Below are 13055 nucleotides of genomic sequence, written 5' to 3'. Positions count from 1 at the left end.
ATCAACTCGCTTCACATCTCGCTTACTACCGACTTCCTACGAACGCTAAAGTGCGGTCTCCCCTGCCAACAATGCTTTCTGGTGCAGACAATCCCTGGTACCATTACAAAATGTATCAATGCGCGGTCTTTCCCGCTCTTTTCTTAAAATGTATCCATACGCGGTCTCTCCCGCCCTGTTTAAAATTATATCAATTTGCGGTCTCTCTTGCCAACAATACTTTGGTGCAGACATTCCCTGCTACCACAATTATGTCCAACATGACAAATATTAATTATTCCTACTTAATCCTATTAATAAAATATAAACATCTTTCATAAATTGTGGTTTGACAATAGAAATATACACGTCTTACAATTTATTCATATTTGGTTTTGACTGACGACTTCATTCTTCTCCACAGGGAGACAGTGGTGGGCCACTCGTGTGTAATGGTACACTTGCCGGAGTCGTCAGCTTTGGAGTCAGCTGCGGTTTGCCAGGCTTCCCTGGCGTGTACACCGACGTGTCCAAATACGTCGACTTCCTCAACTATTCGCTGACCAGAGCCGGCGCCGCGTCAGTGACGTCACCAGGCTACCAGACGTTGACCGTCATTGGCTTCATCGTAGCCACGTGGGCAGCGTGGGGAGCGGCCAGTCGGGTCTAACTCTGCTGCCAGTTTTACTGTGAAGTGCTACCCCACAGGATGGTATCTGTAGCAAGAAAACTGTGGCTCTTATAAGTGGATGTCTTGTGTACGTTTAATGCTCTCGTCAATAAAAGGGAATGCGATTTTCTGCTGTTAATGTACTGTATTACATCTAATGTTATATAGTATGCTGGTACGAGTGAAACTGCCTTAACCCTTAGACGACACATATTGCGCATGACATCCTTATATTGAAACCAGCATCTCGATCAGCTGACTGGAGTACTGTTCAGTTTCTCTTGAGTTTAGTGTAATCTGTAAGAGTTTCTTTATTACAATTGTGCGCCGAAATATATGTGCAAGCAGCTAATACAGGCTGTTCGTAAATGTTATCCTTGCTAACGAAACACTGTAACCTCTTTATTGGATATAGTAAATGATACGTGCGTTATAGCACATATGGCTCTACTCATTAAGTTTTGAACCTTACATGAACATTTAAAACTGGTAATACACTTCAACATTTAAATAACTGCAACGTCTGCACCTCTGCTAACACCCAAAATATCAATCCGGTATTCAATCTCTCGCCACACATTCCGCAACATGTCTGGTGTGACTGTGCTAATGTCATCTCTGATGCGTTGCTGCTGTTATAATAGCAGGAACTGCTGTTGTGTACACAGTATCTTTCATATGCTCCCAAAGAAAGAAATCAAAGGGGGCAATGTCACGTGATCTTGGGGGTTATGTAAGTGGCTCGTCTCTGCCAGTACACCTGTTGAGGAAGGTTTCATTAAGAAAATCGTGGACTTTCAGAGACCAAAGAGGGGGATCGCCATCTTCCTGAAAGATGACAGTGCCTTGCATATCCAGTAGCTGGGGAACGACATAATTCATCAACATGTCTATGTGAACATAAATACTTACATTGCTTTGTAGGAAGTAAAGTGGGCCAATCACTCGATCACACATTAAGCCACACCACACCTTAGCCTTGGAACTGTCCAGAATGTGTTCTCGTACGACATGAGGATTTTCTGATCCCCAGATCCTGACATTATGGCGGTTAACTGAGCCACAAACATGAAATGTAGACTTATCGGAAAAACACATATGCTTCAAGAAATCATTGTCCTCATCCAGACAGTTCAATATGACCACTGAAAATTGTTCACGTTTTGGGCGATGATATGGTTGTAATACCCGAACAATTTGGACCTTGTACACATACAGTTTAAGAAGTTTGCAAACCATTTAATGCACTGTACCCTTTGCCACATGACGATCCCACGAAGTTTGTCTTATCGATTTCGGTGGCGACCTCGTGAAAGCGGTTTGAATCGCCTGCACGAAGTGGACGGTCTGCCGCTGCTTGTCCGTTTCTGAACTGACACCGTTGCTAAAATAGTTCCCATCCATGTTGTTTCTCCTAGCTCCACAACACATTGAGCTTTCTCCTGTGTGTGTGTGTGTGGGGGGGGGGGGGGGTTAGTTCCCATCCAAGTTGTTTCTCCTAGCCCCACAACACATTGAGCTTTCTTGTGTGTGGGGGGGGGGGGAGGGGGGGGACGATTTTTACGATATAGCTCACACAGCGCTCCTTGTCGCGAAAGTGTTAAATTAGACACAGCTATACAGAAAAAAATAGCCGGCCGAGGTGGCCGAGCGGTTCTAGGCGCTACAGTCTGGAACCGCGCGACCGCTACGGTCTTGAAAGTTGGTACTGTGGACTAAAACTTGATGAATGAAGAAGATTTCGAGAAAACAGAAAGTTAATATCAAAATCACTATAAGAGTTTTCTCTTTAACCAGCTTCTCTAATATACGAGGGTTACGCCAAAAGTAATGCACCACATTTTTTTTCTCAGCCGAAAACAATGCTACGAATACGAGACGTTACGTATGTATTATTTGAAGTCTCCTGATTGAGCACGCCAAGTTTCCGTCACTTCCGACAGATAGTGTAGCTGCAGGACAGTTTCAAAATGGCGTCTGTAGGTGACGTACGCTACACAGAATGTGCCATCATTGAATTTGTCACCCCAAAGAGAGAAACTGTAGCCGGCCGGTGTGGCCTTGCGGTTCTAGGAGCTTCAGCCTGGAACCGCGTGACCGCTACGGTCGCAGATTCGAATCCTGCCTCGGGCATGGATGTGTGTGATGTCCTTAGGTTAGTTAGGTTTAAGTAGTTCTAAGTTATAGGGGACTGATGACCATCGATGTTAAGTCCCATAGTGCTCAGAGTCATTTGAACCATTTTTGAACAAGATAAACTGTGGTTAATATTGACAAACGCTTTTGCAAAGTCTATGGAGCATATGCTGTCGACAGAAGTACAGTTAGTTACCGGTCACGAAGGGTGTGATCATCAGAAGGCGGTTCGCCGAAGCTCCACGATTTGCAGCTTTCGGGGAGACCATTCACGGCTGTCACATCTGACTTGTTGCAGCGAGGTGATGTTGTCATTTGCGAGAACAGACGCATTACGACTCAGCAGTTGGCGCTCCATCTGTCAACCAGCGAAGGAAGCGTGGGTGACTTTATCCGCACTCTTGGATATTGAAAAGTGTGTGCAACATGGGTCCCACGGTGTCCAACGGTGGATCACAAATCGCACAGAAAAAACATTTGTCTTGATTTGTTGCAACTTTTTCAAGCTGAGGGAGAGGCCTGATTGTCCCGGATTGTGACAGTTGATGAAACCTGGGTTCACCATTTTGAGCCAGAACCAAAACGACAGTCGATGGAATGGCTCCATTCCCACTTCCCACAGAAGAAAAAATTTAAAGCAATTGCTTCTTCCGGTAAGGTCATGATCACCGTGTTCAGGGACTGTGAAATTGTGATTCTCATTGATGTATCATTAATTCAGAAACATATGTCAACACATTAACAAAACCCGAGATGCCCTTCTGCTGACTTCGGCGCCACAGCAACCCAGGAGATGTTCTGATGCAACACGGTGACGTTCAGCATCACACAAGTCTAAGGACTGCTGAACACGTCGCAAAACAAGTTTGGACAGAGTTACCCTATCCACTCTACAAGCCTGACCTAGCGCCCTCGGACTTCTTCTTGTTTGGATCATTAAGGGATGCCATTCATGGAAAACGTTTTGAGGACTATGAGGAGGTGATTCACACAGTGAACCACCATGACAAGGATTGTTACCGACACGGCATACACGCCCTTGTTTCGCGCTGGAGGAAGGCCATAGAACGGGATGGAGATTACGGGGAAAAGTAGGGTGTGTAGATAAAATACAATTCTCTCGTGTATGTGATTCTCATTATGTTCAATAAAGAATTGTTGCAGAAAAAAATCCGATGAATTACTTTCTGGGCAACCCTCGTATTATACTTCTTTTCTGGATATTGTTTCGGTATCTGTTCTGGATTAAACAAAAGTAATAAAACATAAACGCTTAATTTGTGTAAAGACCGGATATTATGGTTAGAAGTGAATGTTATTGTTTATAAAAGCGTAATAAAAATATCGCACGAAATCTTGAGGACTCATCAGAAAACCAAATGCTTCCAACCAAACTGATAATTCATCTTCTGCTCCTTTGGAAGTGACGAGTTAAATGATCCACGGTGAAGCGAAAGCAGGGATTCACTGTAACACTGCAGTTCTGTCGTTTGTGAAAAAAAAAGAGAAAAACCATAGAGTTCCAAACTGTCTGTTTCCCTTTCTCCTGGCAAAACGTAAAATCGATAGCCGCCTCATTAACGTTAAGCATTTCGGAGAAATAAGGTTAATTGTGCTGTCAAATGCGTAGTATTAATAGACCATAAAAGAAAACATGGTCCGTAGTAGGCTGTAGCGTAAAAGTGTTTTATTTAAATCGCGCGATTAGTGAATTTCGACCATAAGTAATTTTCAAGCACATGTTTGATATTACATATTATATACTGCAATCGTCAGAATCTTTTCCTTTGCACGTGGGGTAAAACCAAAAATGATATTCCATAATTACATTAGGAATAAACGATATCAGAAACGTTACAGCCTCGTGTCAAATACTGGTAACAGTACTATCAGTTACAGTACCTATATGCGACGTGAGGTTGCAATGTTTTTGATGTTGATTTATTCCTAATGTAATTATGGAATATGGCGTCTAGTTTTATCTGTAAAGCAAAATAATCTGATAACTGCGGTAGATAATATTGTGCAGTGGAAATCAAAGGTACTCTTGAATTAAACAGGAAGAAGTTCCTAGTGACACTCACTTAATTACTTAAAACTACTAACTGAAATCACAATGTGCCAATATTGTTAGCAGCTACTGTGGAAATTCAAGGTAATTTTGTAATAACCAGAAAGAATATTCACAGTGACATCCATTTAATTCAATGAAACCGCAAATTAAAACCTATACTCTTCCATGCAAATATTATCAAAAGCTGACTCTTAGGATAAGCTGTTACTCCATAGCAACCAACAGCCTATAAAGGGACAAGAGAATGTTACATACTCGTTTCCGAGAGCAGCTGATCCAGTACTTTAAAACCAAAAACACATAAGACTCTCCACACCATAAATTCCGAAGCCGCATTTCCCCCGCCCGAGTTTACATTAATAAACTGCCAGAGGTGAGTCTGCTGTAAAATAACCAACAATAACTTTGCCACATATTAGTAAAACATTTATTAACGAATGATTACAGCTACATACATTAGAGTCCAATATAACAGACTGTGATTTACTCAACGTATCTTTAACTGATGAGGCGGTGCATCCGGTAGTAATCCCTAATCATGTCTCTAACTGAGAACATTTCCAAGCATGTCATGGATCTAATTGCTGAAGAACCCGCAGTCTGTCACTTGTACTACGGAGACCTGCGTTCTCCCAGCTCCCTGCTCCATCAGGGCGATCGACAGTTCATACTCAATAACTCAGTACAGCGCTCAACTATAGCACTCACTTACGTTGTTGTTAGCAGAGCTTCAGAAACCGTGAAACTGCGTTGCACACCCCCAATCTCTCAAATGTTGGGTGTGCATTCTTTAGACCTAATGGCATCCTTCTATATTGATAGTGGCTCACAGGAGTGGAGAATGTAATTTTCAAACGATCATCCATAACCACTTCTAACTGATGATAACTGCTCATCACATCCGTGGTTGAAAAGTACTGGCACTGACCCGAGTGATCAGAAGCATCAGATATATTTGGAATGGGGTACGCACCAGTTAGTGCCTTGGTGTTGAACTAACGAAAGGCGCAACAGAACCTGTATTTCCTTGTCCCATCCACAGACTTTTGATACAACCACGATCCCAGCTCCCCAAGCATTATTACTATATTCCATTGTACCAACAGCTTGCTATTGGCTAATAAATCCCTCCACTATTGGTAGCAAATACCTTGGTATGTGATAAGGTTTACGATTAGCTGGTGCTTTGTTCCCCATTGGTATTCTGTTCTAAACTACTGGAGTTGCTGACAACGGCCCTTGTGGTAAAAACAGATCTTCGAATTCTCATAACAGTAGGGTATTTGACTGTTTTCTGGAAATTGTCTTAAATGATTAATTATGTTGTTTCACACTCTCAACATGCTTTTTTCCTCTCAAATTTCAGTATTCTTTTATAAAAACGGAAATGAAAATCAAATAATTGAAAGCCTGCTAAAACGTCTAACATGTGTGAGACTGGTTCTGATTTATCTTCCTACCACAGTTGCGCAAGGACACTCTGGGAGTGTTTTAAAAATTTGTGTTGAACCTACAGCCTGCAAGGCAGGAAGATACCAGCTCACCATGCACAGTTTAGACGAGTGCAGCAGTACGGACAGTGATGTAGTCAGACAATGATCTCAATGTCGGTTCCAGTACAGTCCCTATAAGGGAAACGTTATCGCTAACAGAAATTAGTGCACGGGTTCAGGTGTATCTGTATGTTATTTTTACTCAGAAACCATTATTATCATACATACAAAATGGTAAAATATTGTCATTGGGTGTTCACAACTGTGAAGCGAAATTCCTAACTATTCTAAGGTTCTTTAATAGGAAGATGGCTGATGACTGTGTCTGACGGTTGATAACATACAAACAAATTAAATAAAGTTGGGGCCAGAGATACCAATTAAGCTAAAAATGCACTATGAAAATATCCAAAATTGAATGGGGGCTATATAGGGCACCTAAATACCAATGCAAATATAATTGCTCAATTAACAGTTCAATAACTTCAGAGCATAAAACACTCTGCAGTGGCTGGTCAGTTCTTTTCGTTAGATTGGATAGCTCGCATTTCTGCTTCAGTTAATCCCGACAATCATGAATTTGTTCAACTACAGGTCATGGTTGAATGTACCAAAAAATTGAAGAGAAAGAGACGTCCGCAGTTCTGAATGTCATTCGAATATCACTTTCTGGCGTAGCGCGAGCGCGCTTGTTTGTCTTCAGTTCGCGGCGGCAGTAGCTGCTGTGAACCTGAGAATCTATTCTAAATCTCTCTTGACTGTTGAACACCAGTCTGATATATTTCCTACGGCTTCGGTGAAGCTGAGACTCCTAGTTATTCCCTAGCTAACTGGCATGGTACACGCTATATGGCTGGAATAGCATGTACGTCAGTGCCCTCAAATCGTTCGCAAGCGTTAGCTGTCAGTTCTCGGTGCAATTCTCCATACTGGGAGCCTTTGCAGTTTAACTCGTTAAGAGTTTAGACGAGCCTGTGTACAAGTGTCCACATATTTACTCTTGCAATCGTCTCAGCGCAACGTGAGTCGCATTGTTCAATAACTCGACAATCTGCTGCAAGAAAAAAGCGAATTTTTCTGACGGCATTTGCCTGTATCAAAGCTGGAGGCCATGCGTTTTATTTCTGGCTAATCAGAGCATTTATACTTGTTATAACTCCACCCACTACAGTTCCTGTCGCGTATCACAAGTGTTGTTTCTTTCGTATGACAGAGTTCAACTTCTGCTACGTAATGCTGAGACAAACAGCTTTTTCCACGTGGGCTTTAACACAGGTGACTACAGTGAGTCACCAGTGTTTTGAGTTAGGATTCTCTGAATGTTTACCTGCCGTCTCCGTCCGTGTTCCTGCAGAAAGGTTTCCTGAAGTGTCATCGTTAAAAGCAGGGACAAGGGTGACTTTTCTCAATGGCCTGCACAGCGGCTTCGGCGTCGCATTGTGTCCACTGAATGTCTTGCTATGAAGGTTTCAGCCCACGGGACGGGCGTTGGTGTCATAAAATTCTACTTTCCTCAGAACTGTCAGAACTGTGTCTCGTAGTTCGGGTCTGGGAAATTACTTGCGTGCAATTACTAGTGTGAGTGTTAGTGGTTTATATTAATGAAATGTGAGCTTGTTTATTCGATTTACATATCAATAAAAGTCATTCATTTTCATCTAACTGTGTCGTGTAAGATATCAATTTGACCGGAACTGTTTCAGAAATTCAGTGTAAAGTGTGTTATCTGTGTGACACCTTACAAACGCTCCGCTCCATTAGAGTCATGTGACGCCTGTGATGTCACTGGATAGCTCAGTGCTCCTACAGTCATAATGCTAATTCACAGTGATGCATTGTTTTGGAATTTATGTTTTGGGAAACGGGTTACAAATGGTGTGTAGTACCATACTGTACAAATACATCTATAAAAATTCCTGTAAAGTGTTTTTGAGTTTTCCAGAGAATGAGAAGATACATAAAACGTGGTTGCACTGTACTGGCAAATTGCGACCACGTTCACACACAAGTTCACTAACTTAATTAAAAATTTGTTGTACTGTCAAGTTAAGATTAACTTACCTCCGAGATGCCTAGTGAAAATTGTCGTTTTACGCACCTGTATATCCATTTATTTGGTAGCTGTGTCTAATAACGTAATATGATGGCCATAGACTGCTGGTTCGAATCCAACCCGAACGAACATTTTAACTTATTTGTAAAATGGCTCGATACTCCTCTCATATGAAAACCAAATCACAATTACCAAACTTCACGACACTGATCAGAAACAGAATATTATTGTGTTTTCCTTGCAGTTCACATGCTCTTATATCTGCAGTCATTGTTCACAAATGTCATGTTCAAAAAGATATTTTCTAGTTGATGTGACCACACCCATTTTACTTTATTAGAAACAATATTTTTATCTTCGTACTGTCTGGCTAGGATCCTTATCGTTTAAACTTTTGCACTTTCAACATATTACATAAAAATGAAGTAAGTCTGCTCCAGATGCTAACATTAGTTTACACCCACAAACATCACAGACCTTACATTAGTGTCGCCTACATGTTGCACTCGCTTTTTATCTCTCTTTATAACCTCACCATTCTGTGTCTAGTTGAACTGTGGGCATATGTTAATGTCTTCACTACTAGCAATGCTTTCTAAAAACGTGAACTGTTTGCTCACAAAGTAAACGTGCTTATCCTCTGCTGTCCATTTCTCAGACCAATACTAATGCGAAGCTATATACAACTTGTCCCACAATAGAAACAACTGCTACAATCAGTTAGTACTAACGCTATTTTCGTATTTCAGGTAGATTTTTTTTTAAAAAATGACCTCTCAAGGGGTCGAACACATGACATCTGCATCTGCACTCAGATACGCTATTCGTTGCGCCACTTTTTTTATATAAAACATTTACTAAAAAAAAACAATTTTATACATTCCAAATACAGGTACTAACCATGTACACATGTTATACATGAACTGATTTAAACATAAACAGTTTGATCATTCAATTATGCTGATGTTAAGGAAAGACAACAGAAGAGTGTGTTACTGACTGAATTACCAGAAAAAAATAAGTTAAACATCAAGAAAAGTGTTTTTAAAGACATTCAAATTTCAACATGAAGAAATAAAATCTGCGCTTTGAATTACATGAGCTCCAATCTTTATAGAAGTGTAAATAGCGCTTTGTGATGGATATCAGCAAGTTGATGGGATAATTTTAAAAATAAAACAATTTAATAACCATATTAGACAATTCCTGAAATACTTGAGAATGGTGGAAAGGAGATATATAATAAAGTCGACCAGCCTTTCAACACTTTCTGGACATTAATTGAATGTTAAGTATCTGAAGTGATCAGACCTACATAATAAGTCTTTCACTGCTAAACTGACTTACACATCACAGTGCAAAACTGAACAGGGAAATGTGCCAGCCATTGAATGTTACATTATATCAGATAGAATCTTATAGTTTTAACCAATCGATAAGGACATTTCCATAAAAACAGTCCATTTCCAGGTTTCTAATATAAGCCAATACATTATACCTTTACATTATACATTATACCTTTAATGTTTTGTGTTTTGACATTATTACACACACAATCTCACTTTCGCAAAAGTTCTGTACATTAGCTTATAAATTTCAAAAACTACTCTCTGAAGTAGAAAAAGCACTCACCATAATATACTATAAAATTTTAAATAATATCTTTAACGTAACTACAATACATCACTGTCAACACAGTCTTCTTTTTTATATTAACCAATGCCCATTCTTTCAAATACAATTTTAACATATTACCGTACTTTTTCTTATGATTCGAATACTTCTAATTTTGTGGAATTCACACAGCTTGTGTACCTTGAACTCTATGATGCTATCGGATCCTAATTTGTTAAGGACGTAATTAACAAAATTTCCTAGCAACCAGTACACAGCGTAATTTTTTGCTTCTGGGAAATAGCGTACTTCAGGCCTGTGTATCAATGACAGTGATATATACTCGGGGGATGTTCATGTAATCAGAGCTATTTGCTCCCGGATCCACTTCCAATTATTCATGTAACTACTGCAAGTGTATCTATGAATTATTGTGTCATCTAGATGGCATTGTTGACATAAATTTGTTTCACAGAGTCCGATTGCGTGCAGTATTTCATTGGAGCTAACTATGTTGTTAACTGTCTTGTATCATGACGTTTTTATATTAGACATGAGCACATTAGAACTAATGTTTTTCCAAATCTCAGTCCACTCAATGTTTGGAAACTGTCGTTCTATTTTGTTCCTTCCTTCGCTTTTCTTTCGTTCGCGCATTATGGCTCTTGATGTTAAGTGTCGCGACTGCCTGAGTTCGATACTTACATAACAAAACTCAACGTAGAAAATCCTCATATGCTGTAAGCGACTATTGATATTCTGCACGTCAATCGGGGGAAGCAGGCTTAGAGGTTTAATGATCTCGAAAAGTTGGTTGGTTATGCTTTCTCGCGAGTCTCTTATTAAATTAACTTGCCTTTCGATAAAAAGTGCAGAGGCTTTATCCGTTATATCAGTTAATCCTAGCCCACCATTCTTAGGATCTAATGTGGCTACTTTAGCAGGTACTCTGAACACTTCACCTCTCCACAAAAAGCTGGTGACTTTGGGCATTATTCTCCTCGCTATCATTCTCGGTAATGGAAACAGCTGGGCAGAATAATAAGCTTTAGCAAGGATGCATGAGTTGATATAATGTGTTCTTTGAACTTGGTTCATATATCGAGTTAAATTCTCTATGACGGCTCCTTGCACTTCATCTGCTGCAACTTTCCAATTTAAAGTCGTCATTTTCATGGGACATGCTGTCAGGTTGATCCCAAGTGTTTTATGTTGTCGGACTAATTTTGCCCACTCGTCGTTGATATTATCAAAACCTCTGAGATTTAACATCTTACTTGTTTTTTCGTTTGCATTGGCTCCAGATGCTCTACAGTACGAATCAATCACTGTTGCTAGCGTGGTTACCTCGTCATTATTCCTTGTAATGATCCCTATGTCGTCAGCATAGGCTCTTATAACTGTTTTATTTCCTAATAATGTTAAGCCTTTTAATCTACACTCCTGGAAATGGAAAAAAGAACACATTGACACCGGTGTGTCAGACCCACCATACTTGCTCCGGACACTGCGAGAGGGCTGTACAAGCAATGATCACACGCACGGCACAGCGGACACACCAGAAACCGCGGTGTTGGCCGTCGAATGGCGCTAGCTGCGCAGCATTTGTGCACCGCCGCCGTCAGTGTCAGCCAGTTTGCCGTGGCATACGGAGCTCCATCGCAGTCTTTAACACTGGTAGCATGCCGCGACAGCGTGGACGTGAACCGTATGTGCAGTTGACGGACTTTGAGCGAGGGCGTATAGTGGGCATGCGGGAGGCCGGGTGGACGTACCGCCGAATTGCTCAACACGTGGGGCGTGAGGTCTCCACAGTACATCGATGTTGTCGCCAGTGGTCGGCGGAAGGTGCACGTGCCCGTCGACCTGGGACCGGACCGCAGCGACGCACGGATGCACGCCAAGACCGTAGGATCCTACGCAGTGCCGTAGGGGACCGCACCGCCACTTCCCAGCAAATTAGGGACACTGTTGCTCCTGGGGTATCGGCGAGGACCATTCGCAACCGTCTCCATGAAGCTGGGCTACGGTCCCGCACACCGTTAGGCCGTCTTCCGCTCACGCCCCAACATCGTGCAGCCCGCCGCCAGTGGTGTCGCGACAGGCGTGAATGGAGGGACGAATGGAGACGTGTCGTCTTCAGCGATGAGAGTCGCTTCTGCCTTGGTGCCAATGATGGTCGTATGCGTGTTTGGCGCCGTGCAGGTGAGCGCCACAATCAGGCCTGCATACGACCGAGGCACACAGGGCCAACACCCGGCATCATGGTGTGGGGAGCGATCTCCTACACTGGCCGTACACCACTGGTGATCGTCGAGGGGACACTGAATAGTGCACGGTACATCCAAACCGTCATCGAACCCATCGTTCTACCATTCCTAGACCGGCAAGGGAACTTGCTGTTCCAACAGGACAATGCACGTCCGCATGTATCCCGTGCCACCCAACGTGCTCTAGAAGGTGTAAGTGAACTACCCTGGCCAGCAAGATCTCCGGATCTGTCCCCCATTGAGCATGTTTGGGACTGGATGAAGCGTCGTCTCACGCGGTCTGCACGTCCAGCACGAACGCTGGTCCAACTGAGGTGCCAGGTGGAAATGGCATGGCAAGCCGTTCCACAGGACTACATCCAGCATCTCTACGATCGTCTCCATGGGAGAATAGCAGCCTGCATTGCTGCGAAAGGTGGATATACACTGTACTAGTGCCGACATTGTGCATGCTCTGTTGCCTGTGTCTATGTGCGTGTGGTTCTGTCAGTGTGATCATGTGATGTATCTGACCCCAGGAATGTGTCAATAAAGTTTCCCCTTCCTGGGACAATGAATTCACGGTGTTCTTATTTCAATTTCCAGGAGTGTAGAATGAACATGTCGGAGGAAAGGTTCCAGCGAAATGGCGAAGAGCGACATGGACAGAGGACTTCCTTGAGGAACACCTCGTTGTATTTGCATCGGCCTGGATTGTTGACAATTCACCGCTATTTTAGCATTTATTCCAGTTGCTATGTTCTTAATCAACTGTATGACCCTATCG

General features: G+C 42.2%; 1 protein-coding gene across 1 annotated transcript in view; it reads left to right on the top strand.

Annotated features, from left to right (window-relative positions):
- Window positions 1–788, top strand: part of LOC126253226 (trypsin-1-like) — a 180608-nt gene extending 179820 nt beyond the window's left edge. Inside the window, exon 7 of the mRNA XM_049954414.1 lies at window positions 404–788. Coding sequence (XP_049810371.1) covers window positions 404–649 — 246 coding nt within the window. The 3' untranslated portion in view covers window positions 650–788. The remainder of the gene's footprint in view (window positions 1–403) is intronic.
- Window positions 789–13055: the final 12267 nt, after the last annotated feature.

This window comes from Schistocerca nitens, chromosome 4 (assembly GCF_023898315.1).
Source record: "Schistocerca nitens isolate TAMUIC-IGC-003100 chromosome 4, iqSchNite1.1, whole genome shotgun sequence".
Taxonomy (NCBI): Eukaryota; Metazoa; Arthropoda; class Insecta; order Orthoptera; family Acrididae; genus Schistocerca; species Schistocerca nitens.
The sequence above is the reverse complement of the archived record's forward strand: the minus strand, read 5'-3'. Positions and strand labels throughout refer to the sequence as shown.